The 26,523-nt window shown below is 37.9% G+C and overlaps 3 protein-coding genes across 5 annotated transcripts; all 3 read right to left on the reverse strand.

The window, feature by feature from the left end:
- Positions 1 to 3,182: 3,182 nt before the first annotated feature.
- Positions 3,183 to 6,277, reverse strand: ponzr4 (plac8 onzin related protein 4). 2 transcript variants are annotated; one of them, XM_079841401.1, is made up of 4 exons: positions 6,121 to 6,277; positions 5,808 to 5,937; positions 5,574 to 5,728; positions 3,183 to 3,884 (listed from the first exon to the last, which is right to left on the reverse strand). In XM_079841401.1, the coding sequence occupies exons 2-4, from the start codon at positions 5,908 to 5,910 to the stop codon at positions 3,762 to 3,764; spliced, it is 381 nt and encodes a 126-aa protein (XP_079697527.1). In that variant the 5' UTR covers positions 5,911 to 5,937; positions 6,121 to 6,277; the 3' UTR covers positions 3,183 to 3,761. The 2 variants fall into 2 exon arrangements, with proteins under 2 accessions (XP_079697527.1, XP_079697528.1); XM_079841402.1 differs by having other exon boundaries at positions 5,808 to 6,124.
- Positions 6,278 to 9,981: 3,704 nt separating this feature from the next.
- Positions 9,982 to 13,643, reverse strand: ponzr3 (plac8 onzin related protein 3). Of its 2 annotated transcripts, XM_079841425.1 has the most exons (6): positions 13,429 to 13,643; positions 11,422 to 11,734; positions 11,244 to 11,323; positions 11,037 to 11,152; positions 10,791 to 10,945; positions 9,982 to 10,639 (listed from the first exon to the last, which is right to left on the reverse strand). In XM_079841425.1, the coding sequence occupies exons 4-6, from the start codon at positions 11,137 to 11,139 to the stop codon at positions 10,520 to 10,522; spliced, it is 378 nt and encodes a 125-aa protein (XP_079697551.1). In that variant the 5' UTR covers positions 11,140 to 11,152; positions 11,244 to 11,323; positions 11,422 to 11,734; positions 13,429 to 13,643; the 3' UTR covers positions 9,982 to 10,519. The 2 variants fall into 2 exon arrangements, with proteins under 2 accessions (XP_079697551.1, XP_079697550.1); XM_079841424.1 differs by lacking the exons at positions 11,422 to 11,734; positions 13,429 to 13,643 and having other exon boundaries at positions 11,244 to 11,369.
- Positions 13,644 to 17,600: 3,957 nt separating this feature from the next.
- ponzr5 (plac8 onzin related protein 5) lies at positions 17,601 to 26,111 on the reverse strand. The gene is made up of 4 exons (XM_079841447.1): positions 25,423 to 26,111; positions 21,427 to 21,538; positions 18,503 to 18,657; positions 17,601 to 18,397 (listed from the first exon to the last, which is right to left on the reverse strand). Exons 2-4 carry the CDS (start codon positions 21,518 to 21,520, stop codon positions 18,275 to 18,277), a joined length of 372 nt encoding a protein of 123 aa, XP_079697573.1. The 5' UTR covers positions 21,521 to 21,538; positions 25,423 to 26,111; the 3' UTR covers positions 17,601 to 18,274.
- Positions 26,112 to 26,523: the final 412 nt, after the last annotated feature.

Raw genomic sequence — 26,523 nt, forward strand, 5'->3', positions numbered from 1 at the left:
CCAGACCTGCTGCTGTCTGCGTTTCCATCGCAGTCTAAAGTAGCGTGAAGATTAGTCCGCTGGCGTAGGACTGCGCGACTTTCCAGTGCCCACTGGATTTCATCCTCCGCAAATAACCTTAATAAAGCCTGAACCTCGTTGTCGGTCCATCTGTCGTATTTTTTTAACTCCATTGTTGATTTGAATAGTAAACAACTCTTACTGCACGCACCTCAACAGACTTTTAGGTTGAAATAAAATGCTGCATGAACTCAACCAATCAGCATGTTCAGCGCTCAAGTCCCACCCCCGAAAGTTCCTGAACTTTGAAAAAGTACTACCTCGCGAACAGGGACGTTTTGAGGGGGAAATATTTACCCGGAACTTTATTTAGACCCCGTTTCCTGTGGTCAGAACACACAGAGTACCACCCCAAAGTCCCCAGTTCCTGGGGAAAGTTCCTGTGGTGGAAACGCGGCTTGTTATTTTTTTTAGATGCAACACATATGCTACCTGTATGCCGTAGTTCTCTCAGAAGCCCGCAGTGCCATAGATATCAGAGGAGTGCAGGCACAAAGGTCAATCAGGGGCAGACAGCAAAACTCCCCAAGATCTGATGTTGAGGAACAAGTAAAGCAGATGGGGAACCATGTGGCGAAGCAGCCTGGAGAGAAGCAAATACAAAAATAGATGAACGGCTGAATGAATCCCTTCAAATGGTGATGAGCAAACTCACAGGCATCGCAGTCATCGAAGCACCCACAGATTCCAGTGCTCCACTGGGTCGAGCTCACGGCTATCACAGGGCTGAACTGAGGCTGCTGAAACAGCATGTTTGCTGCTATACGGTAGCCACTGCAGGGGGAACAGAGAAAATAAGAGTAAAATAAGCTAAGAACTCATTCATTATTGATACAGCATTAAGATGAACTCACCTAGCTCTTCTCACACACAGAAATGTGCTCTGTGTTATGGCTTAACAATTCAACTGGAAGAAATCAAGGCTTATTTGAATACAAGAAGGAAGAATGTACTTGTATGGATATTCCGTAGCAAAGCGTCTCAACTGAGAAAAAAAAGAAGCTATTCAGAGTTAGACAGACGTCAGTCACAGAACACACAACCAAAACAGCAGCCGCCTTTTACAGTTCCTCCTGAACCAAAACAACCAGCACATGCTGCGTTCACCCCATAATACTGTAATTAAGAGATGGCAACCTGTGACTTTAGCTGTTCACGTCCTCAGACTCGGATTTATGTGTTTCACTACCAACACTATGTACGGCGAATTGAATCTGCAGCAGTCGGGTGGTGCAAGTAAACATAGATATCCATAATAAAGGCTAGATGTCTCGTGCGCGCTGCTGGCCAATGGAGGTCGACGTCCACACCTGGCGGCCATCTTGTCACAGGCAGCTCGCTCACTCATAACATTGTTTTCATGGGTGCTTGCACTTTTTAAATAACCATAACTTGCTAAATTTTCTACTGATTTTCAAACTGTTTGGTTTGTTATAAACTTCAGAGATGTAGTTATGACACTGCATACTTGTTCAAGCATCCATAAGTATAGCCACGTTAATAACCTTTGTAAGGAACCAAACCATTTGTGAATGCGTCAAGATTTCAGTGAGATAAGAGTATTTGTGTTCACGCAGATCACTCGCCTTACATCAGGTACCACAGAGCCCTGCCTGTGACAAGATGGCCGCCGGTGATGACGTTAGAGACTCCGCCGTAAGACATCTAGCCTTTAATATGGATATCTATTCAAGTAAAGCCCAATTTATACTTCTGTGTTGAGTGTGCGCCTTAGCTACGTCGTTGGCTGTGTGTTGCACGCGTAGCCTATGAAGTACACCTCTCCAAAAATGTAACAATGTGTCAATTCTACGCGGACCGCAGGCGCTGTGATTGGTCTGCCAAAACCCCTCCCTCAGGGGTACACAAACTCTCTCTGCATGTGTAACTGCACGTCGATGCGGACAAGGACGCAGAAGAATAAATAAAAAAATTGACGCGTAGCCCACGCCGTAGAGGCTATGGCGCAGGTCAGACGCAGAAGTATAAATCAGCCTTAAGAGCTCTGCAAGTTGTTTGTTCATTATTATTGTAATGTTATGTGCTTTGAGACATGAGGTAGTTTAACGCCGTCTCTCGTGACGCTTTGCAGACTCTGCTCTGGCTGTGTGCGTTCATGTGCTTTGAAGGAAGTGAGGCTTTGGAGACGCTCTGAAGGGAGGGTGGGATCTTGTGCTTTCAAAGATAGCTTTTAGGTGCTTTTACACCTGAGCGTTTGTTTCAGAACCTGGTGCGTTTTCTCCCTGGGTTCGGTTCATTTAGGGATATGAGAACACGGCAATTGCGCTCGGATCCACACCAAAACAATCGCTCTGAGATCGCCTGAACGAGGTGGTCTCGACCCGATTGCAAACGAACTCTGGGACGGTTCACTTGAGGTGTGAGCAATCCGACCCAACGGACCAACAAACCAAGTGGCATAATTCATAATGGAGAATGTGCTATATAAATAGCAATAGTGTCTGATTCTGTGAATGAGAACATTAGTTATCACAGTTGGAAACCAAAAGAGTTGCGTAATTGTGCTTCTCTTTGCGAGAATGCTGTCCCGATGAAGACTTGTCAGTGTTTGCGTGTCTTGACACAGCTAACCTCTAGACAACGCTGGGAGATCCAGAGAGAGCGTGTTTGAATTTGCTGCAGTATTAATACGAACGTAGTATTTAAATTTAACAGCGGGAATGATGGCTACATTTGTAGTGTTTGTGTGTCTCTCGACAATTACAAATAAAGCCGCAATAAGCTCATAGAGCGAAACATCTTGATGGATGACCAGAGGAAACTCTGACCAATAAGAGGACAGTTGTACTCGCATGTGACTTGCTAAACAGATTTTGGTACGCTTTGAAAGGTTGCCTTGTGAAAGCGAACCGAACCAAGAAGAAAACGCAACATTGTAACAAATTAAGTTCCTGTTTCGGAACAAAACAAACAATCTATAGGTGTGAAAACGCCCTTTGTCTACCCTACCTTTAATTGTAAGGAGTAGAAAATGGGTGGACACAGTTCCCATTCAATTTTTGTAAAAGTGGAAAACGGCAGCCTAAGGGTGTGTAGATGTTTCTAAGCATAATTCCTAAAAACATATATTGTTTTGTTGATAGAACATGAAACAAATGCTTCAGCTTCAATCAGCTTTATTGAGTGCCCCAACATTTTTATATTCTATACATTTAATCATTTACACAAACACAGACACACAGTAAAACATTTTTTTCTAATATCAAACCTCCAGTGTCACATATCAATGGCTCAATAGGACAAGTTTCCAACTACAGTGAAAATCGTACTAAACAGATATTTTCATAAAGATCCAGAGTGTGAAATAAAAAGAAACGCTATGCCATGTCTTTAAAAATGAAAACATAATACAACAATCTATAATAAAAATAATAAATGCTGTAACACTAAAAATCCCAAATCGACATATTCCTTAAGGGAATCCATTGTTCAGAATTCTTCACTTCCTGTATTAAAGCTGTAGCCCAACAACATCTAAAACACATTCCGCTACGATGCAATGCCAAAGGGCTGATCTCAGGTCAGTGTGTGTGGGAGGAAGATCAAAAACTCAGATTACACACGCAGAACAGCAAGTCTTTGTGTTTTGGACTGACAAGACTGTGATCCGATAAGGACAGAGCGCTTTAGAGAATGTATTGTGAAAATGATGAGGAAGGTGAGGAAGGTGATGGTGATCTTTAGATTGGCCTGTAGTTGAACAGAGTGATAGGTGTTAGTCTTGCCTTCATCTCCCGTCTGATCTGGCACCATGAGCACGGTCCGCAGAAGTAAGTGTACACGCAGTCATTACAGATGGAGTCCTGTGTGAAGAGAACAGGGGTTAAACACCATGCACCACAGTACACTGTAAAAACTATCAGTTGGCCAAATTGAATTTCTGTGAATTGTTGCAATTTAATTCACAGAAATTCAATTTGGCCAACTTTTTTTTCAATTTGGCCAAATTTTGCAATTTAATTCACAGAAATTCAATTTGGCCAACTAAAAAATTTAGATATGATCGGTCACTAGAAAATGTTCAATTGGAGACATGATTTTTTTTTTTTTTTTTTTAAAGATCCTTGACCTGTAAGGAAATGTTTTCTTCTGTTGCATTACAATATTGCTAATGTGATGGTGTTCAATCAATAGTGTATAGACCTTATTCAGAGCAGCGCCATGACAGGTATGAAAGTGAGGCTGTGTGTTTTCAATGGCATCCTCTTAAAAGCCCCTTATCACTTATATTTTCAACCAGAGCTCATGTTGTCAAGAGTTTTTTGTCTACGGAAATTTCTTGAAAATATATTTTTGCAGTGTTTGTTTCGTAAGCAGAACAATCCAAAACACATTTAATAACAGAACAACCCACTGAAGAGATGCAGGTCTATCCCTCACAGCCTCGCCTTCATTCCCGTTAAAAATCAAAGATGGCGCTGCTTTGAATAAGCTCTACAGGCTCAGTAAAACTTATTCAGAGCAGCACCATGACAGGTATGAAAGCGAGGCTGTGAGGGATAGACTTATCGTGTTTTCAATGGCATCTGCTGTAAAAAGCTAGGGCAGCAGTGTCCAAACTTAGTCCTGGAGGGCCACTGTCCTGCAGAGTTTAGTTCCAACTTGCCTCAACACACCTGCCTAGAAGTGTCTAGCATCCCTAATAAGACCTTGATTAGCTCATTCAGGTGTGTTTAAATGGAGTTGGAGCCAAACTTTGCAGGACAGTGGCCCTCCAGGATCAGGATTGGACACTGCTGCCCTAGCTTTTTACAGCAGATGCCATTGAAAACACTATAAGTCTATCCCTCACAGCCTCGCTTTCATACCTGTCATGGTGCTGCTCTGAATAAGTTTTACTGAGCCTGTAGAGCTTATTCAAAGCAGCGCCAGCTTTGATTTTTAATGTATTCCCTTACTAAAATTAACCATGGATTTAGGCCTACTACTACTACTACAAAAACATGGCTATTGTAGTTAAACCAAACATTAACCATGGCTTTGCTACACTAACTCTAGTTTAACCATGGTATTAGTAGTAAATCTGTGGTTATACACATGGTAATCAACAAAAAAACATATTTACATACAACATGATTATCCAAAAACATGAAATAACCGTTCACTGAAGAGATGTATATCTATCCCTCAAAGCCTCGCTTTCATTCCCGTTAAAAATCAAAGATGGCGCTACTGTGAAAAAGGTCTATGTTAGACGCCATATTGAATTTAATGAGCCACTAACTCACAACTTTCAAAACTGTGTTCGTCTATTGAATGGCTTATTTTTTTTCAGAAATAATTTTATTCAGCTCAACAATGTGTGCTTTAAACAACAGTGTGATCCATTGAACGCACTCTACTCCTTTGTTTTCATTCCTGTCAGAACTTAAATATGGAGATACCCTGATCAAGGTCGATTGGTTCAGCGTGTAATAACACAAAAGGACCCCGTTTCTTTCTTATCTATGCTTTGGTTATCATAAAGCTTTGTTTTTTTTGGTTGTCTTTACCGTGATGCCGTAACGTCGGCGCGTGGACACCCTCATGGCGAGAGTAACCGGGGGAAGACATCCGCAGCTGTCCAGCAGAGGGAGACAGAGACACTCTCCGTGATCTCTGGCTGTAATGCAGGCGAAGCAAGGGAAGCACCACACAGAGAAACAACCTGCAGAAGAACGACCAATTCATTCATATTTCTGCCTAAACAACCACACACACACACACACACACGCACACAAACTTACATTCATTGACATTGTCACATTCACAGATGCTGGTGGTCCACTGGTCTGATGCAGCAGACACTACCAATGCTTTGGGCTGCTGAATCACCATCTTGCTTGCCATGATGAATGTTTCTCAGACTCAACAACTCTAAAATCCCAGAAGAGAAATATAATTAGGAATAAAGCACAATTTTAGAATTTAATAAACAGGTGACTTCAAAAGTCAGACACTAAAATGTGTTACTTTGTCCCATCCGTAAAGGAAATTATCAATTGTAAAAAAAACAACAACTTGGCTCAACAGTTGCCTCAGGAGCAGATTTTTTCTTACCTGTGACAGGTGCAAGTTCAGCAGGCGAATGACACCTCGAGAGGCTGATGCTGTCATTTATTCAGGGGGAGGGAGGAAGTCGGGAATGTCTGGACGTAGATTCTCACACACACACGTACGCACATAGTGAAGGATGCTTATCAAAGAACAACTTTAGCTGTGTTTTCATCAGACCAGAGCATGGTAATAATGAGAAAAATGACAAGCATGCAAGATCAATAGATTTAGAATATTTCACAAGAAATACGACGTGATTGTTAAAGTGTAGTTATCCTTATTGTCTTTTGTGATTGAGAAAGTACCTAAAATAAGTGCAATGTGTGTGAGATTAATGTCACAATATTTATATGGATGCAGGTCTTTAATTGTTGTGAAACTCAGAGTAGGCCAACTCCAAAAATCTTTACAACAACAGACTTTTTATGAAATCATTAGATCGATTTTACAGTACTGATTATGTAAAGATATCATTGACTGCCAGTACATTATGTCTCAAGTCTTTTGGTATGTACTTTAAGGTTACAGTAAATAGTAGTGTACATTTGGATAAAAAGCATCTGCTAAATTGCAAATCACTAATAACTATTCAGGTTTAATGCTTTCTGTTAAGATAAAATCAAATTCAGACCTAACTAACTACCAAGCCCATGGCATGTGTGATTTTTGTTCAACTAATTGAATACTAACTAACTAACTTTTCTGTTTTTAGTACATCGATCATTGTCACATAAACGTACCCTCAACCCAGTGAGCGCTAACAAAACCCATAGACACAAGCAAGGAATGCAACAAACCAGCAAAGATATGAAGGAAAGGAGCACGATATGAAGGAAAGGAGCACGATATAAAGGGAGCAGAGCACACGAGGATCAGGTGAACACAATCAAGCAAAGAAAGACTAGACTAAACAAGGGATGAGATGAAATGAGCACATGGCAAATACAAACACAGACAGAGCCATGTGTTCAGGCACAAGACAAACAAAGAAACAAAGACAAAACAGACAAGACCATCAGGGCAGGACCCTGACATAATTACTATTACTAATAAAACTAATATGAACCCTAACAGAGAATCACACATATGTATTTTGATCCTTAAAGGGATAGTTCACCCAAAAATTCTGTCATTAGTTACTCACCCTCATGTCATTCCATACCCTCGTTCATCTTCAGAACACAAGTGAAGATATTTTTGATGAAATCCGAGATTTCTCTGACCCCTCCATAGACAGCAATTTAATTACCACTTTCAATGTCCAGAAAGGAAGTGAAGACATCGTTAAAATAGTCCTTGTGACTCCAGTGGTACTCTGCGGACCCTACAGGGTCCGGAACGACATCATCATGTATTTACTAACCATGTTAAATGTCTGTGGAGGAGCTCTGACCCATATATGGCCCATTTGAAAGCTTAGAGTCTCTACTTTCCGGAGATACACTCTAAAAAATGCTGGGTTGTTTCAACCCAGATTTTGGTCAAATATGGACCCAACCCAACAGTTGGGTTAAACAAATAATTAAAACATTTAACCCAAAGGCTGGGTTTGTCCACACTCTAAAAAATGCTGGGTTAAAAACAACCCAAGTTGGGTTGAAAATGAACTAACCCAGCAATTAGGTTGTTTTAACCCAGCGATTGGGTTGTTTTAAGCAAACATTTAATCTGACCGCTGGGTTAAAATGACCCATTCACTGGGTTAAAACAACCAATTGCTGGGTTAGTCCACTTTCAACCCAACTTGGGTTGTTTTTAACCCAGCATTTTTTAGAGTGCATATTTTACCCAAAATTGGGTTAAAACAACCCTGCATTTTTTAGAGTGTATGCATCACTTTGTTGTATTTGTTTTACACAAAGTAACTTATTTACACTAAATTACTCTGGAACATTTCCGCCTGGATTTGGCCTCCCCAAATTGAAAAGCTTCCCATATCCACATACAGTGTCTCTAAATTCAAAAATGTGGTGTCATTTTACAGGAAACCCTTTGAAGTTACATAAACCATTGCTAAAAGTGATAAACATTTAAGTATATGTTGTCTGAGCTGTAATATCCGCCCCAAAAAGAGACGCTTTTTAATTTTTTTCACCCTGCAGACAGTTTGGGCTGTTTCCACTAGATTCCAGAAAATTCTGGAAACAAGATGTTTGTCTGGATCATGTATGCAAGATTTATTCAAATTAATTTAAATGGAGGAATATGACCTTTTTTATGTAACGCCCCCCCCCCCCCCCCCATACCCATATACAGTGGTATAAATGCAATATCCCTCTTTTTTTTACAGAAAATCCAGAAATTACTTAAAACACTTCTAAAGTGATAAATATTATAGTATATGTTGTGTGTGTGATATAATAAACATATACAATATAAAAAAATATTTTTTTGAAAGTGTATAACCCAGGTCCTATGTGCTCTAGCACTCTGCAGGAAGTTTTGGCTGTTTCAGCATATGTCAGAAAACACTGTAAAAAAGAATTCAATGACACTGGGATATTGCATTTATACCACTGTATATTGGTACGGGTGGGGGGTCACCCCTTCAGAACCATTTGAATAAATCTTGCATACATGATCCAGACAAAATTATTTTTTCCAGTATTTTCTGGAGTTAGTGGAAACAGCCTAAACACTCTGCAGAGTGCACACCGGGCCTGAGTTACACACTTTTAAAACTGAATTTATAACCAAAAAATAAAAAAGTGTCTCTTTTTTGGGGAGGTTATTACAGCTTAGACAACATATCCTTACATGTTTTTCACTTTTAGCAGTGTTTTATGTAACTACAAAGGGTTTCCTTTAAAATGACATCAAAATTGTGTATTTAGAGACCACTGTATGTGGGTATGGGAAACTTTTCAATTTGGGTAGGCCAAATCCAGGCGGAAATCCCAAAAATGGTCCCAGAGCTTAAGAGGTTAATGTTATGAAGTGACTGACTGGAACACTTTTTGTGTGCGAAAATAAACCAAAATAAAGACTTTATTCAACAATTTCATTCTAGACTGTGCCAGTCTCCAAGCAGTTTATGTTGTAAATACAGCGCAGTTCCCGAGTCATCATCCCACATGCGTCGTGGTGCACTATTTACAAACTGCATAGGAGTCTGACACAGTCTAGAATGAAATGAAATAAAGTCGTTATTTTTGTTTGTTTTTGCGCACAAAAAATATTCTAGTCACTTCATAACATTAAGGCTGAACCACTGGAGTCACATGGACTATTTTAATGATGACTTCACTTCCTTTCTGGACCTTGAAAGTGGTAATTAAATTGCTGTCTATGAAGGGATCAGAAAGCTCTCAGATTTCATCAGAAATATCTTCATTTGTGTCTGAAGATGAAGGGGTTTGGAACGACATGAGGGCGAATAATTAATGACAGAAATGTCATTTTTTGGTGAACTAATCCTTTAAGCCTCAATCTCTGAATCTCACTATTTATTAGAAGATATTGTGTTCAAATTCTTTCTTTATTTCTATAATTTGACATGTTTGAAACCATAATGAGGAAATAATTCATTTTGAATCATTTGTTGACAATGAAAAAAAAAGGAATGGAAGGTGTCTTGCTAAAGTGGTGATGAAAAACTCGAAAGGATGCTATGTAGATGCATGAGGGAGGAAAAAACCTTGGGACAATGATAGATAATTAGACATTCAATATACATGTATGTGTGTGTGTGTGTGTGTGTGTGTGTGTGTGTGTGTGTGTGTGTGTGTGTGTGTGTGTGTGTGTGTTTTTTGTCCCCATGAGGAAAATAGCTCATAAATCATGCTAAATCTTTTTTTAATATCTGTGATGGGTAGGTTTAGGGTTAGCGGATAAATGAAATAACATGAAAGCCCACAAAGAAGTGCAGTTTTTAATCACAATTCTTTTTTATTTCAACACATCCAATGACATAACACATAAAAAACATTCATAAAATTAAACAAAAACAGCTTTAAAACAAAATGACCATATGATTCCAAGTAATAATCTCACACACATTTAAGACTTTTTTTTAAGATTTACGCAATTTAACTAATAGTGAAATTCCATCAAATTGAATAATCCTTTACGTAATAACTGAACAAGCCTTAATCAAGTATTCAATTAGGATTCAATTCAGTTTGATGGAAATTATACTATTAATTAAACTGCGTAAATCTTAAAAAAAAGGCTTCATAATTTTTTTTGAGTGCAGTAGATACAAACAGTGTTCATTAAGTGTAAGGAAGCATCAATAGAGCGGTTAACCTGAAGATTCATGCGTTTTAGAGAAGAGTTTTCAGTGTTCATTCCTCAGCCGACGAAAGCTGAAATCCACACCACTCCTCGGGTCAGAACTGAATTCCAGACAGAGTTCATTTTAGAGTCGAAGTTACGAATCGCTGACGGATGGTGAAGTGTTTTATTTTCGGATGCTTAAGAGGGTGACGGGGTGGTTGCGACACTTCAGCTCACGTCTTATCTGACAATAGGAGCACGGCCCGCAGCAGAAGGATAACACACAGTCATTGCAAATAGAGTCCTGATAGAGAGAAAGAGAGAGAGAAATCAGTCAGGACATCAAAGATTATTCTACATCACATCTAAATGATTCTTCATTCGAGAAAGGCTGTTTTAATACTGGAAAACAAGAACAGATTAAGATATGCATCAGTGAATTTCAAAGTCATTACCTCAATGCCATATGTGCGTCGGACAGACACTCGCATCGCCATAGTGATGGGTGGGATGAGGCCGAAACTGTCCAGCAGAGGCAGGCAGAGACACTCCCCGTGATCTCTGGCTGTGATGCAGGCGAAACACGGGGCGCACCAGAACGCAAAGCAACCTGCCCAACAAGATGGGGAAAATCAGTCCGCACACGAAGAAAAAGATGTCCGACTATCCATAGCGAGTTTTCATTAAAAACATGCACTCACAGTCTGGGAGGGTGTCGCATTCGCAGAGGTCGGTCGACCACTGGTCAGAACCGGGAGCCAAAATCAGTGGCTTGGGCTGCTGGATCACCATCTTAGTTGCCATGATGACTTGAGCTCTGAAAGACAACACACGTTAAAAAAATTAGGACTGAAGGTCAGCCCGATAGATCTTTTTATTATCAAAAGACGGGGCAAGACAGTTCTTACCGTGGGGACGACGACGAAGACCAGGAATGAGTGTCTGCGAGAAGGTTTCAGACTTTATAGAAGCAGCAGAGACCAAACACCTGCGTAGAGACGCGAGATTAGCATCACACCACGTCTCCACAGAGCAGGTTAGTCGGGTGCATGCTTTTCTTTTTATCGATAGATTGAAGGTGATTACCGTGAGACACAGTGACTCATCTTAATGAGACCGTCCACCGATGCAGAACCTGATCCACCAACAGCATTCCAATCAACCAATCAGATTTGAGGGAAGGGACACGTTTAGTTTACGTCTAGTTTAGGCTTCCAACCAGGGTTAGATGCTTCTACATCAGTGTTATTCCCCTAGCGTTTTTTGGGTAGGGTTAGGGATATGGTTTGGATTACATTTTCGGACAGGAATGTTGACCAAAATATGTTGACCCAGGGCTAATGATGATAAAAACAACTGCAAAATCAGGACGTGCGTAGACTAATGCTGATACTGATATCTGTGAGAAAGAAAAGAATTCAACAAAAAAGCACTCAAGGCAAATATTTCATCATTTCAAATGTTTCAAGAAGTAACAGCAAACAGAGGTTATGGACGTGAGGTTAAAAACACAAAAATGTGTTTTTGACACATACCGGCCCTTTAATTAAGGCACTACTGCTGTTTTATCAGTCTTCACACACAATATCTAGCTTAGTGTGTGCAGTATGCATTATGGGATGTTGAACAGATACTACTTTTATACAGTAATAAATGCTATTAATTAAAAATATGCACTACCGTTTAAAAGTTCGGGGTCAAGAAGATAAAAAAAAAAGTATAATAATAATACTTTTATTGAGCAGGGATGCATTCAATTGACTAAAATTGACAGTAAAGACATTCATAATGATTTCTATTTCAAATAAATTTTAATTTTGCAGTTTGTATTCCTAAAAAATAACCCTAAAAATGTACCAGGTTTCCACAAAATATTAAGCATCACAACTGTTTTAATGAGAAATAATAATTATAATGAGAAGAAGGCAGCAAATCATCATATCAGAATGATTTCTGAAGGATCATGACACTGAAGACTGAAAATACAGCTTTGATCACAGGAATAAATGACATTTTACTGTATATTCACATAGAAAACAGTTATTTTAAATTGTAATAATATTACTGATTTTACTGTATTTTTGATCACATAAATGCAGCCTCTGTGAGCAGAAAATAATATATTTTCAAACAAAAATCACTCATTTAATAACAATATTTGCCTTTGTTAACGATCTAACAGTAAAAATACTTCTAAAGAAAATATTAATTTCAACATTTTCTAATACATTTTTAAAAAACTAAATTTGTATCGGTATATTATTAATGGAAAGATGAACTAAGATTGAACAGTTGTATTTTTTTATTAACTAATGTTTACAGATAATTGATTTAGTTAATACATTATGGGAAATTATTGGTAAGTGTTACCAAAAAATCTTACCAACCCCAAACTTTTGAACGATAGTACACTCTAAAAAAAATGGAGCTATATGGCACTAAAAGTGGTTCTTTGGCCAATTTAAGTGCTGTATATAACCAACTATTGGTGCTTCAGTGGTTCTTCAGTGGTTCTTTGGATGACAGAGGTGCTATATAGCACCGCTACCATATACAGAACCTGTTAAGTGGTTCTTCAGGGGTCATTTGGGGGTGGTTAAGGTGCTATATAGCACCAATGCTGTACAAAGACTCTTATAAGCCCCTTTAAAGCCAAATAACCAATGTTGGTGCTGTTTAGCACCATTTTTGAGGAAGAAATTAAATGTGATATGGCACCTCTAATGGGTTCTACATAGCACTATTTTACAAAGAGGCTGTAGAGCACCTTTAAAGACATGGTGCTATATAGCATCAAAAGTGGTTCCCTTATGATTACGGGCCAAGAACCACTTTTAGTGCCATATACAGCACCATTTTTTTAGAGTGTAGGCTACAGACTTGCTAACACTAGGTTAGGCCTAACATTTGACAAGTCAAGTCAGGATTAGTTCCAGGAAACAATCATTTGTGCATCTCTAAGACAAGAACATTCTTCTTTTTCAGAGATCCAATCTTACCCTTTTAATGGCAGCTGTAATACCCAGTTATGTGCAAGTTATATTACACACATTTAAAACACAAATCTTATGCTAATTGTAAATCAGTTCCTACCAGAGACATGCCGCTCAGGGTCGGGCCGCCCTGGAAGTGAGGCGACAAACAGGTGTGGACTTTTCCCCAGGTACTGCTGTCATTTATTTTCATTGCATTAGGTGGAACACTTCACACTTCAGGGCAGAAAGCTGTAATTTCATAAAGAATTGATATATCATTACGGCTTCTTGTATTGCCAACCACCGGCTTCAACATCAAATCTTCACGCAGTCGCTAAAATACAATTCTTAGAAAGCAACTCATTCATAGCCATTCCCCATGAACACCCAAGCAGGGCGTGTGGCGGAGACGACACAACAAACACTCGTTAGAATATGTGAAAAATGTGGAATATGTGAAAAATGATCCATTATGTTGATTTTTGATATTCCACACAGAACATTGAGTGATCTTCTTTACAAAACGAACACAGTTAGGAGTAACTCAATACGTTATGATTTGTCGTGCAATAACTTCTCTCCTCTCCAACCTGCTTGTATGGTATGTGTGATTTCTGTGATATTAAAAAAGCATGATAAAATATGCATGTAAACATTCACATTACTATAACTAGGTACAACTAAGTTGGCAATCAATGGTGTGAAACAAATATTACACAACTCTGATGTGCACCCAAGCTAATTGTACAGTGTAAAAACAAACCTGTTACTTCCAAAAACAGTTTATATTGTTTAATAGTATTTTACACTTAAATTAAATTAAATGTAAAGCTATAGAATTTTTCCCAGTATAGTAAGGGAATATATTATTAACAACATGTTGTACACTGTAGCATTTTTAAAAACAGTTTAGTTCAAATTATAATCATATTTGTGTGTATGATGTGTGTATGTTTGATCATTGGGCTCCCTCTAGTGGTTAACTAACGTAAGATGTCATGCACAATGTGTGTGTATTTGTTCGTTCACTTGTTTAGACTCGGTTAATCTTTTTTGTGCTTTTGTTATATTTAATTGCTACATAACACATACACGTGTATATAAATGGCTTAAGTCAATGGATGAATACCACTTTTGTAAAACTAAACCCAGATGAAATTGTAGGTTTAAAGGGATAATTCTGTCACTAATTCCTCACCCTCATGTTGATCCAAACCCGAGGACTTTCGTTCATCTTCTTTCGTTCATCGGAACACAAGTCGCTCCATTGACAGCTACGAAACTCCCACTTTGATGCTTCAAAAAATTCATAAAGAGATCGTCTATGAATTAATCCACATGAATCGAGCTGTTTAGTCCAAATTTTCTGAAGAGACTAGATCGTTTTATATGATGAACAGATTAATTTGATCTTTTATTCACATATAAACATTCAACTCACACATCAGTTGTGATAAACGGAAGCTCAAGCATGTTTGCTTGATGTGCGAGAACCAATGAGGTTCATTCTCGTGTTACGCATCACGTTTGAGCTTCAGCAAGAACCAATGAGGTTCATTCTCGTGTTACGCATCACATTTGAGCTTCAGCAAGAACCAATGAGGTTCATTCTCGTGTTACGCATCACGTTTGAGCTTCAGCAAGAACCAATGAGGTTCATTCTCGTGTTACGCATCACGTTTGAGCTTCAGCAAGAACCAATGAGGTTCATTCTCGTGTTACGCATCACGTTTGAGCTTCAGCAAGAACCAATGAGGTCAGTGCCGATCCTGACCTCCCTGGGGCCCTAAGCAAAATTCTGCTAAGGGGCCCTCTAACTGACCCGTGACGCCGTGAGCTATGTAAACCATTTGCCATTGCCACACAGTCACACCTGACACTTCAGTGATCCCAATACAATCCTCCCTCCTTTAAACAAAACAGTCGCAATACAGAATGAGGTTCAAACAAACAATATTTATTGAATAGAGTATTTACTATAGAATATTAAGATAACAAGTGAATATTATTAAGTGAATATTAACGTAAACATAAATAAGAAGAAAATAATAAATTATAACTCTGAGCTTTGGCTTTTGGGATTAACTTAGGTTCTCACTACAGCCTGGGCATTTTCGGCATCAGTATGGGCAACACCAGTCTATTTTATTTAATATTATTAGTATTAGCTATTATTGACTAACTATTAGTAAAAATAATCAAGAATTCACATTGCAAATAGTAAAAAAATGTAATGCTTGATATCAAAAATGCATAAACTGTGAATGAATAAAAGCTAAAATGGCTTGCCATAGCATGTTAAAGTTTTTTTTTATTTTTGTAATACATATGGTGAAGCAATTCTTGATTTATGGTTATTATTAACTGAGGGATGTGCATCCACACATTGACCAGTATGTCCAGCTAATCAACATTTTAAATTCAATATAGCCTATAAATCAAGTCAATCACTGTCAAATTATCAATACATTGCTTTCCATCTTGCATAATTAGTGCAGTGCAGTTGTATAGAGTTTTTAACTACACATTGACTGAGACTAGATAATCAGTGTCTTGTTTTAAAAGTATGTATGTATAATGTGCACTTTTGATGAGGAGTGCCATCATTCACGCCCATATATTGTACAGTCTGTCTGGTCTCCACATATATTTCTGCTTGAAAAATGTGCATTTCATTTCGTGCATATGAATGAACGCATGATAACACACGCGACGCGGTTATCTTTTCCGAGCTGCAGTAAACAAACACCGTTGCACTTTGTCGTTTATCAAAAACAAACGTAATAAATAATTGTATTTTACTCTCACTTTTGTCAGGCACAAAGTGATGCAAGAGATGCACTGCCTGCCTGTACAGCTAGGTTAGCAAGACCGAAAAAACACAACAGAAATGCACATAAACTTTACTTTGCTGACATCAAACTTAGAGAGAAGACAAGTTTACCTGATTGTTGTTCCTGCAGTTCACTTTCATGGTTTTTTCTTTCTTTCCTCTTTTCATGACCTGAACGATAGTTTTGCTTCATTTTGTCATGGATGTTGTAAACATTAATTGACGGTGACGTGACGCGCTATGACACGGGAGGACGCGGGGCCTTGAGTAATTTGCGGGGCCCTACGCAGCTTGCGTAGTGAACGTATAGGGCTGATCGGCTCTGAATGAGGTTCATTCTCGTGTTACGCATCACATTTGAGCTTCAGCAAGAACCAATGAGGTTCATTCTCGTGTTACGCATCACATTTGAGCTTCAGCAAGAACCAATGAGGTTCATTCTCGTGTTACGCATCACATTTGAGCTTCAGCAAGAACCAATGAGGTTCATTCTCGTGTTACGCATCACATTTGAGCTTCAGCAAGAACCAATGAGGTTCATTCTCGTGTTACGCATCACATTTGAGCTTCAGCAAGAACCAATGAGGTTCATTCTCGTGTTACGCATCACATTTGAGCTTCAGCAAGAACCAATGAGGTTCATTCTCGTTTTACGCATCACATTTGAGCTTCAGCAAGAACCAATGAGGTTCATTCTCGTTTTACGCATCACATTTGAGCTTCAGCAAGAACCAATGAGGTTCATTCTCGTGTTACGCATCACGTTTGAGCTGGAAATAAATGAAACGGTGGAGTTCTTGCTATCATGTTTGACCCTTCTCTTGTTTTAAGACTTTAGTATAATGTTAATAACTCATAGCAGTCAGATTGTAAATTTGTGGTTTGCTGCCATCTACTGGTGGGACTAGATAATTATATATATTTTTTTATCTTTTACTGCTGCTTTTTGGCTTTTGGCTTTGTGCTTGTAACTTTCTCAGAGTGACCTTTTTTCATTATTGTTATCATTATTATAAGCCTTTATATAATGCATTATAAAAGTATTTTTAATACAGTAATTATGCCTTGTTTGGTGGAGGGGGGATTATGGTGTGGGGGTTGTTTTTCAGGGGTTGGGCTTGGCACCAGTGAAAGGAACTCTTAATGCTTCAGCATACCAAGACATTTTGGACTATTTAATGCTCCCAACTTTGTGGGAACAGTTTGGGGACGGCCCCTTCCTGTTTTTAACAGAGATTTTGGTAAATGGACTTTAATTGGAGGGACAGAAATCTCTCACATTTATTTTAAAAATATCTTCATTTGTTTTCTGAAGATGAATAAATGTCTAACGAGTTTGGAACGACATGAGGGAAATGGCAAATGATGACAAAATGTTCATTTTTAGGTGAACTATCCCTTTAAGGAAAGTTTCATAGAAAGATTTTTTAACGGATTCTAAAACAGAGACACCAGATGACCATCAAACTGTTTTTATTAAGGCAATAAACTAATAGACACCTCCACACTTTCACCAGTTGATTAATCACAGTTCAATAAAACGATAGTTCTGTATTACAAGCTTTCAGATTATTTCTTTAAATATGCAAATGAGGCATATCCAATGAAATATGCATTCATTTGCATACAATTCCAGAACAGAAATCTGAACATTGGATAAAGCCAGGTTCAAAATTCTTCTTGACACATTAGAGTCATATATGTTTTTACATCTGGGATTTTGGATTTCTCTTTTCATCACTCAACAGTCAGAAAAAAAAAAATAATAATAATACACCATATAAAAGGAATATAAAAAGGAACAAACTGTAACGTTTGGTGTAAGTTCTGCTGAAGTGGAGATTTCTGACTATATAAGGGGGAAAAAAAGCCTTTAAGATACGTGTTATAATTGAAACTTACAGATGCAAATAGATAAAAGGCAATAAAATAAACACTTAAATGTGCACTTTCCACTAGTCTGAAAGAAGACTTGTTATGGAAACAAAATCCAAAATCTCAAAAATGAGCTGTGTCATGGTTTTGCCTGTAAACGAAGCAAATACAAAGGTGCAGATCTAATGTCACAGAGAAGACTGAGGGTCGTTTCATTTTGTTACTTGTGCAGAATACTGAGAAAAATGTAGGGCCTTCATTTTGCTCGATTGTTGACGAGTGTGACATTTTGCTCACGGATATTCATTTCTCGAGACATCTGACACCAGGAGCAGATCCCACAGAAGGTGGAGTAAACGCAGTCGTTACAGATAGTACCCTAGAAAGAGAGAGAGAGAGAGACAAACACCATAAGCTCTCCAGATTTAAGGTACTGCTAGGATAGAGAACTGGCTTTAAAACACAGAGTCCTGCTTGTCCAAACCTGGATTCCATAGCGATTGCGCACCGATACCCGCATGGCCACAGTTATTGGAGGAATTAATCCAAACCCGTCGAGCAGAGGCAGACACAGACACTCGCCATGCTTGCGAGCCGTCGAACAGGCAAAACAGGGAAAGCACCAAAACGCGAAACAACCTACACACAGTGATGAGAAGGAATGAAAGAGTTGTAAGCAGCATTGACATCTCACTTTTGTTTAAATGCATTAATTACACGACTCTCTGGCATACTTGATTCTGAACGACTAACTGTTGCATTCATCAAACGCCATTTTCATATCTGCCGTATGATTTCTGCTGCCTTCACGTGATATGGGGAAAACCCCAGGAGCAGGGTTAAAGGTAATGAGGGCAAATGGAGAAATCATTTATGATAAACACTGCAATATTTGAGAAAGAAAATAATTGATTTCATGGTAACTTTAAACACATGCAGATTGCGCCATCTAGTGTCAATTATTCATTCTAGTGAAAATGACTTCAGTATTAATATAATTTTACTGTAATATCATTGTAGTGTTAGGACTGACTATTGGGCATTTTTGGACTATTTGACTTTGTTTAAAAGCATCTGCTAAACGCATGAAAAATGTAAACATAATATTGAGTATTAACATGCCCTTAATATCCTGTTTGCCCTGAGTGTGTGTTTATTTTGCACACTCTTAAAAATGCTGGGTTAAAAACAACCCAAGTTGGGTTGGAAATGGACAAACCCAGCGATTGGGTTGTTTTAAGCAAACATTTAACCCAACCACTGGGTTAAACTCAAAAGCAATATTTAACGTCACTGTATTTAATTATGTGGGGAGTAGCTGTAGGTATGATATTGGACAAAAAAACGATATTTTGTTTCTCTGCAATATATATATATATATATAGTGATATGAAATAAATTATTAGAATTAACCATTCTAGAATGATTGAGGTAATTTTATATGGAGTGAGTCTGCATAGAAAATAATAAACAAACAAGATAAATACAATAGAACAAAGATACAAATGAAATAAACAGGTTGAACAGTATTCAGGTAGTGTAATAATCAAATGTAAGTGAATTTAAGTGAATTAAATATAGTTAATCTTCATTAAAGCTACAGAAAGTGATTTTCTCTTTGTATTTTTTTGTTCGATTAACATTAAAGGGATAGTTCACCCAAAAATGAAAATTAGCCCATGTTTTATTCCCCCTCAAGTCATCCTAGGTGTATATGACTTTCTTCTTTCAGGCCAACACAATCAGAGTTATATTAAAAATGTCCTGGCTAATCCAAGCTTTATATGGCAGTGAATTGATGGTTTGTTTTTGAAGTCCATAAGTGCATCTATCCATCATATAACTGCTCCACACGGCTCCGGCGGGTTAATAAAGGCCTTCTGAAGCGAACTAGCTTCCGGCGGTCAGCGGTACGCAAGTCGACTTACGGCGAAAGAGTAACCCTTGACCCTTGAACCCTTGTATTGACGAACGCAGAAGCGCAGAGGATAAAGCAAAACAAAACACTGGTTATTAATTAGAGTCTAAAACAAGAATTTTTAAAGAGAAATGGCGGATTTCGATTTCAGAGAAGAGGGGCTTCAAACCTTGAGATGCTCCTGTACATCACGTCAAGGGTCACTCTTTCACCGTAAGTCGACTTGCGTACCGCTGACCACCGGAAGCTAGTTATATAAGTCTATAAAGTTTTAAATATGGATATTTTTCTTACACAAATGCGCCACTTTACTTCAGAAGGCCCATATTAACCCTCATATACACTCATAAAACAACCTTTTCATTGCACAAAAGGTTCTTTGTAGTGAAAAAAGGTTCTTTAGACTATAAAATGGTTAGAAAAAATGGTTCTTTAAAGAACCTTTCACAAAACGTCTCTTCAGGGAACCAAAAATGGTTCTCCTATGGCATCACCGTGAAACCCCCTTTTTGGTTCTCACTGGCACCTTTATTTTTAAGAGTGTATGATGGATCAACACTTTCTCACAACCAATCCGAGGTGGCTAATTCGTACGAATTTGTAGGTTTTGTCTAAACCCCAGTACTGGGAAGGTTTAGGGGCGGGGTTTGAGGTAGGTCATTCGTACGAATTAGCCACCTCGTAAAATATGTACGAATTGCCGTGAGATTGGGTTGGATGGATAGATAAGTCACTGCTATTATAAAGCTTGGATTAGCCAGGACTTTATTAATATAACTCTGATTATATTCGTCTGAAAGAAGAATGTCATATGGATGACTTGAGGGCGAGTAAATCACAGGCTAATTTTCATTTTTGGGTGAACTATCCCTTTAATGACACAGACGCAGCAGGAATATTAGGCTGCTGTCACTTTAAGATCCAATATAATGATACACATCATTTTCTTTCTCAATTGATTATGTTCACATAAAAAGCGACTGAGACCTAAGAGCGCTTGAATGTTTAAACAAACAGGACCTAAAACACGTACAAATGAAGGTTAAACTCGCAGCCCTCACCATGAAATCAAAATGGAAAATTTTTTAAGGAATAATTGCAATATTTATTATAAATGATTCATCTGTGTGCGAGGGTCTCACATGAGATCACAGCAATAGCAAACGATAATGAGCCAACAGTTTTTCTTGTCCGAGAAGCAGTTTCACTCGGATATACGTCATAATTGGGATGAAGATACTGAAATGTCCAGTTTAAAAAGAATGACAGTCGACCAGTAATTATAGCAAAAACTGATTACACATTATCCCTTGCTTAAGTTATTCTGGCACTCCTCCGAGGAACCCTTTACACACATACTTCAGTGATGTACAATGACAATATCACAGCTACATTTAGCAGGACTATTGTATAGTTACAAAGTGACATTCTTCAAGGAAATACACCTGTACAGACACACCAAAATCAACATAGCTCAGAGAGAGACTCACACTCTGGTACGTCCTGACAGCAGTCGCAGATTTCAGAGCTCCACTGGCTGGAGTTGTGCGCCATGACGAAGGCCCTGGGCTGTTGAGAAGTCATCCTGTTTATTACGAAATCCTTCAACACACACAAGAACACACAGACATGTGAGTGCATACACCGCAAAAGAACAAATAAGTAAAACGATTTTCTACCTCAGTATTTGTCTTGTTTTCCATTTATCACAAAACATTTATCTGAGAAGCAAACGTACTTAAGATATAAGTCATGTTTTCTGAAAAATCGACCAACATTAAGAGATTTTTTGCTTAAAACAACAACAACAAAAAAATCTGCCAGTGGGGAAAAAAAATCTAACTTCATTTAAAAGGAAAATACGTTTATTTTTCTTACCCCACTGGCAGATGTTTCTCATTTTCTCACTTTACATTTTAAGCGTAAAGTCACTTATTGTTACACATTTTTCATAAAGATTTATCTTATGTCATTTGCTTTTCAAGTAACATCTACAACTACATCAAACTACTAGAATCAAACTACATCTTGATTAAAGAGTGTTGAGATAAAAATGACATTTCATTTGGCAGTTTCATCCAATGTATGAAATTAAATAAAATTAATTAGTCATAGCTGATTCATTTATCATGTGTGTGTGTGTGTGTGTGTGTGTGTGTGTGTGTGTGTGTGTGTGTGTGTGTGTGTGTGTGTGTGTGTGTGTGTGTGTGTGTGTGTGTGTGTGAATGAATGCAGAAACAGCCAGGGATCAGTAAGAAAGATTATTTTATGCTGGCCCAGTCAGACCATACACACTCCCTGTTTTGGATGATGCCATTAGAACCATTTTTGGTTCCTCGAAGAACCTTTCTGAGAACAGTTCTTAAAATAATTTTTTTTATTCTTAGTTTGAAGAACTTTTTGAAAAATCTAAAGAACCTTTTTCCACTTTAAAGAACATTCTGTGGAATGGAAAGATTCCATGGATGTTGAAGGTTCTTAATGGAACCATAGATGCCAATATTTTTTATTATTTTTTATGATGAACTGTCTATTTTTCATGAGCACCAGCACAAAAACGCTCATTGTTGGAAAACATGTAATGTGATTTGTTGATCATTTTTAAACCATTGTAGTGTTGCGTTTTAAAGACAGGTTTTTGAAAAAATGGTAACACTTTACAATAAGGTTGTATTAGTTAACATTAGTTAATGCATTAGTTAACATGTACAACACCTCTGTTCAGCATTAGTTCATCTTTGTTAACGTTAGTTCATAAAAATCCAGCTGTTCATGGTTTGTTCATGTTAGTTCACAGTGCATTAACTAATGTTAGCAAGATTGTAATAATGCATTAGTAAATGTTAAATTAACATTAACAAAGATAAATAAATGCTTTATAAGTGAAGTTCATTATTAGTTCATGTTAAAGGTGCACTATGCAAGTTTTCAGTCCACTAGAGGTCGCCTGTTCAAAACAAAGGCGTAGTTTGATGACGCTACGTTTGAGCGCAGAATCTTGGGACATGTGGTCTTCACCTCACAGCCGGTGGGAAAGAATCGGGATAGGACTCGGGCAGAAATCATGTTGATGGATGTGATTATTAATGTTACTGTAGTCTGAAGCAGAGCAGGACCGAGTGTTGTGGAGCTGAGGAACCGCTGGAGCGATTGTTAATAAGATGAACGCAACACACGCCTCGAGAGCAGCGGGACTTTTATTATGACACAGTCACCGGCGCCACTTCCGCTTTTCCGGTCATGAGTATGAGGTAACGCAGCTCTGATTATCATATTAGACACATCTGAGTGTGTTGATGATGTTATGACGTTACTCTGTGTGTTCGCTCGGCGGCTGCTATGACACTTGTTCACACTGCAGTGAGAGGAAAGCGTTTCTGCAAAAATAAAACCGGACACCGAGGGAACGCAGATATGACGCAATCAACAGGCGACTCCCTCAAACGTCCCAGTTCCTTGGGTAAAATAGCAATTTTCTCACGATTTACAAATAGTTGGAAACATTTGGGATATTGTAAGTACTCAACTGAACAAAATATATAACACTGGCCTAGTGGTTTATGGATATTTTACTGCAAAATGTTACATATTGCAGCTTTAAAGGGTTGGTTCACCCAAAAATGAAAATTCTGTCATTAATTACTTACCCTCATGTCATTCGACACCCGTCAGACCTCCGTTCATTTTCGGAACAGAAATGAAGATATTTTAGTGTAAATCTGATGGCTCTGAAAGGCCTCCATTGGCACAATGCACGGTTCACTCTCAAGACCCTTAAAAGGTACTAAAGACGTCGTTACAAAGTCCATCTCACTACAGTGGTTCTACAATAACTTTATGAATCGGCGAGAATAGTTTTTGTGCGTAAAAAAACCCTAAATAACGACTTATATAGTGATGACGATTTTAAAACACGGCCTCATGAAGCTTCGAAGCGTTATGAATCAGTGAGTCGAATCATGATTTGGATCGCCAAATTTCAGCAGTTTGGCGGTTTGACACGCGATCCGAATCATGATTCGACTCACTGATTCATAACGCTTCGAAGCTTCATGCTTGTTTTGAAATCGTCATCACTATGTAAGTCGTTATTTAGGGTTATTTTGCTCACAAAAACTATTGTCGCCGATTCATAAAGTTATTTTAGAACCACTGAAGTGAGATGGACTTTGTAACGACGTCTTTATACCTTTTAAGGGTCTTGAGAGTGAACTGTGCATTGTGCCAATGGAGGACTTTCAGAGCCATCAGATTTCAACTAAAATATCTTCATTTCTGTTCTGAAGATGAACGGAGGTCTTACGGGTGTCGAACGACATGAGGGGAAGTAATTAATGACAGAATTTTCATTTTTGGGTGAACTAACCCTTTAATGAAACTTACATTCAAGTGTTGATAAAAAAACAAGAATGCTTGAAGCTAGAATAAAACAGTTTTTTTGTGTGTGTGTGTTTGTTTAAACGCAGATATTCTTTCGATATATTACTTGTTCAGATATTCATACAACAAAATATTCTGGAGGCCAAGAACGTTTTGTGAAAATGATCAAAAATGCTGGCGGGAAAGAGTTAATTACATTCTTTGTAAGTGTAAACAGTGGGTAGAAACATTATTTTATTGAAAAAATGTTACATAGTGCACCTTTAACTAATTAACCTTATTGTAAAGTGTTACCGAAAAAATAAGCTATCAGTGCATAGTGACGTAATCAGATTACAAAAATTATATATTTGTAATGATATATTACATTTTAAAATACTCATAATCAGATTATAGTTACATTTTTATTGATTACACAACATTTAATGTTTCCAGAATGGCAGTAAATTATTCACAATGTACTGATTCTCACTAATTCTTCTTTTCTATCTTTTAAACTGTCCTTTCTAAATTTGTATTATTAATATTGTATGTTCAGAAAGTGATTACACAAGTCAGGCCACACAGCATATCAAATAAAATATTTCATCTTTTGTGTGTTTAATTTTGATTATTAAAGTAAAATCGTACATTTTTATGGTTTGATTAATTATTACCTGTTCAACAACTTCTGAACTCCCTGACGTAATGTAATGTAACGTTTAACGCACTTTAGTTTGTTGGTAACATATTTTCATCATTTTTTTCCCTCTTTGTTCTTTTATATCACTATAGTACAAGATCACCGTATTCACATCTATGTGAAAAACTAGTTAAGGCTAAAAGTAATCAAAAAGTAGTCCAATTACCTAAAACGTGTCAATGAATGGATTACGTTACAATTTTCAACATGTATTTTGTATTCAGTAATGGACTACAATCCTAGCACAGTGACACCAGTGTCCAATATATCACACAAAATCAAATGTTTATGTTTAAAAGACATGATCAACAAATGTAAGTGGCCCTCAACAATAAGGATGGCCCCCTATTTGTCTCACAGAATACATTTAATCTCTACCTGTGTCTCATATTAAAATGGAATAATCTCAAAAACTGTTTCTTACCTGAGCGCCAGACTAGAGACGACGGACAGACTTGTGTTCATTCACACTGGAAGAGGCCAAATGATGGAGATCCACTGTTAAGACTTTAACACCTGAAGGAGAAGGTGTGCATCTCAATTTAAGCACTTCCCCAAAGTCACTGGTCAGGTTATGCGTCACGCCCGTGACCCTCCGCCTGAAAATCCATCATCATGTCGCTTTAACAGGGGCATAGTTTCACTGGAGGATGAAGGCTCTTTTGTTGATCTTGTGTGTTATATCTGACTAAGAATGACTAAGTAAGCATCTTTGGATTGCTGGTCGCACAAATTAGCAATAAAAGCCAAAACCTGCTGGTTGCTACAAGGAAATGTGTGTATAGATATAAGTGAATATTTTTTTCTGCTGAATTCATTATATAACAACTAGACGGACCAGTTATCAACACCTACACTTTCCATTGTGGACTGAGGACTTGTAGCTTTATCTGTAAAAAAAACAGAGAAACAATTGAATGATATTTAACTGGGTTACAATGTCTTCAAGTCTTTAAAATAAAGGATATCAAGCAGTTTTTGTTCTGAGATAATACCTTGACTCTTTTTGGGGTATGAACACTGCCGGGCTATTGTTCATCAAAACATGTCAGGCATGATCCAATGCTTTGTCATTGTAATTTAATTTTAGGCCTGGTTTCACAGACAGGGCTTAGATTAAGTCAGGATTAGGCCTTAGTTCAATTAGGACATTTAAGTTGCTTTTATAAACGTGCCTGAGAAAGAAAAAACCCACTACTGGTGTGAAGACAAAACAATGTCAGTGACACATTTAAAGATATGCCAGTGGAAGTTGGTTTCAGTTAAAACAGCTCAAGCAGGCATTTTAATCGGCTTAAGTTTCTGTAATACAGCCCGTGCAAGTCTAACAAGGGATCTGTGGTAGTTTTCCTCTTGACCAGGGGTTCTCAAACCTGTCCCAGTGAAACCTTTTGTATGTCTCCCTCCCTCATTAAATATTTGTAAATATATATATGTTAAATATACACATTTATACAAATGACCGATCTGTAGCCCTATATTTTTTATATATCATTTATTTATGTTTTATTTTAATGTACTATTT

This window comes from Gobio gobio (genome assembly GCF_949357685.1).
Source record: "Gobio gobio genome assembly, chromosome: 2".
In the NCBI taxonomy this organism is placed as follows: Eukaryota; Metazoa; Chordata; class Actinopteri; order Cypriniformes; family Gobionidae; genus Gobio; species Gobio gobio.

What these genes read in the sequence shown, in the direction of transcription:
- ponzr3 (XM_079841425.1), bottom strand. Translation starts at nt 11,139, where the DNA reads ATGGCAACTAAGATGGTGATCCAGCAGCCCAAGCCACTGATTTTGGCT. An exon ending in ATGCGACACCCTCCCAGACT is followed by an intron (nt 10,946 to 11,036) that starts GTGAGTGCATGT and finishes CTTGTTGGGCAG; the next exon opens with GTTGCTTTGCGTTCTGGTGC. An exon ending in GACGCACATATGGCATTGAG is followed by an intron (nt 10,640 to 10,790) that starts GTAATGACTTTG and finishes TCTCTCTATCAG; the next exon opens with GACTCTATTTGCAATGACTG.
- ponzr4 (XM_079841401.1), bottom strand. Translation starts at nt 5,910, where the DNA reads ATGGCAAGCAAGATGGTGATTCAGCAGCCCAAAGCATTGGTAGTGTCT. An exon ending in ATGTGACAATGTCAATGAAT is followed by an intron (nt 5,729 to 5,807) that starts GTAAGTTTGTGT and finishes GTTCTTCTGCAG; the next exon opens with GTTGTTTCTCTGTGTGGTGC. An exon ending in GCCGACGTTACGGCATCACG is followed by an intron (nt 3,885 to 5,573) that starts GTAAAGACAACC and finishes CTCTTCACACAG; the next exon opens with GACTCCATCTGTAATGACTG.
- ponzr5 (XM_079841447.1), bottom strand. Translation starts at nt 21,520, where the DNA reads ATGACTTCTCAACAGCCCAGGGCCTTCGTCATGGCGCACAACTCCAGC. An exon ending in CTGTCAGGACGTACCAGAGT is followed by an intron (nt 18,658 to 21,426) that starts GTGAGTCTCTCT and finishes CACTGTGTGTAG; the next exon opens with GTTGTTTCGCGTTTTGGTGC. An exon ending in GCAATCGCTATGGAATCCAG is followed by an intron (nt 18,398 to 18,502) that starts GTTTGGACAAGC and finishes CTCTCTTTCTAG; the next exon opens with GGTACTATCTGTAACGACTG.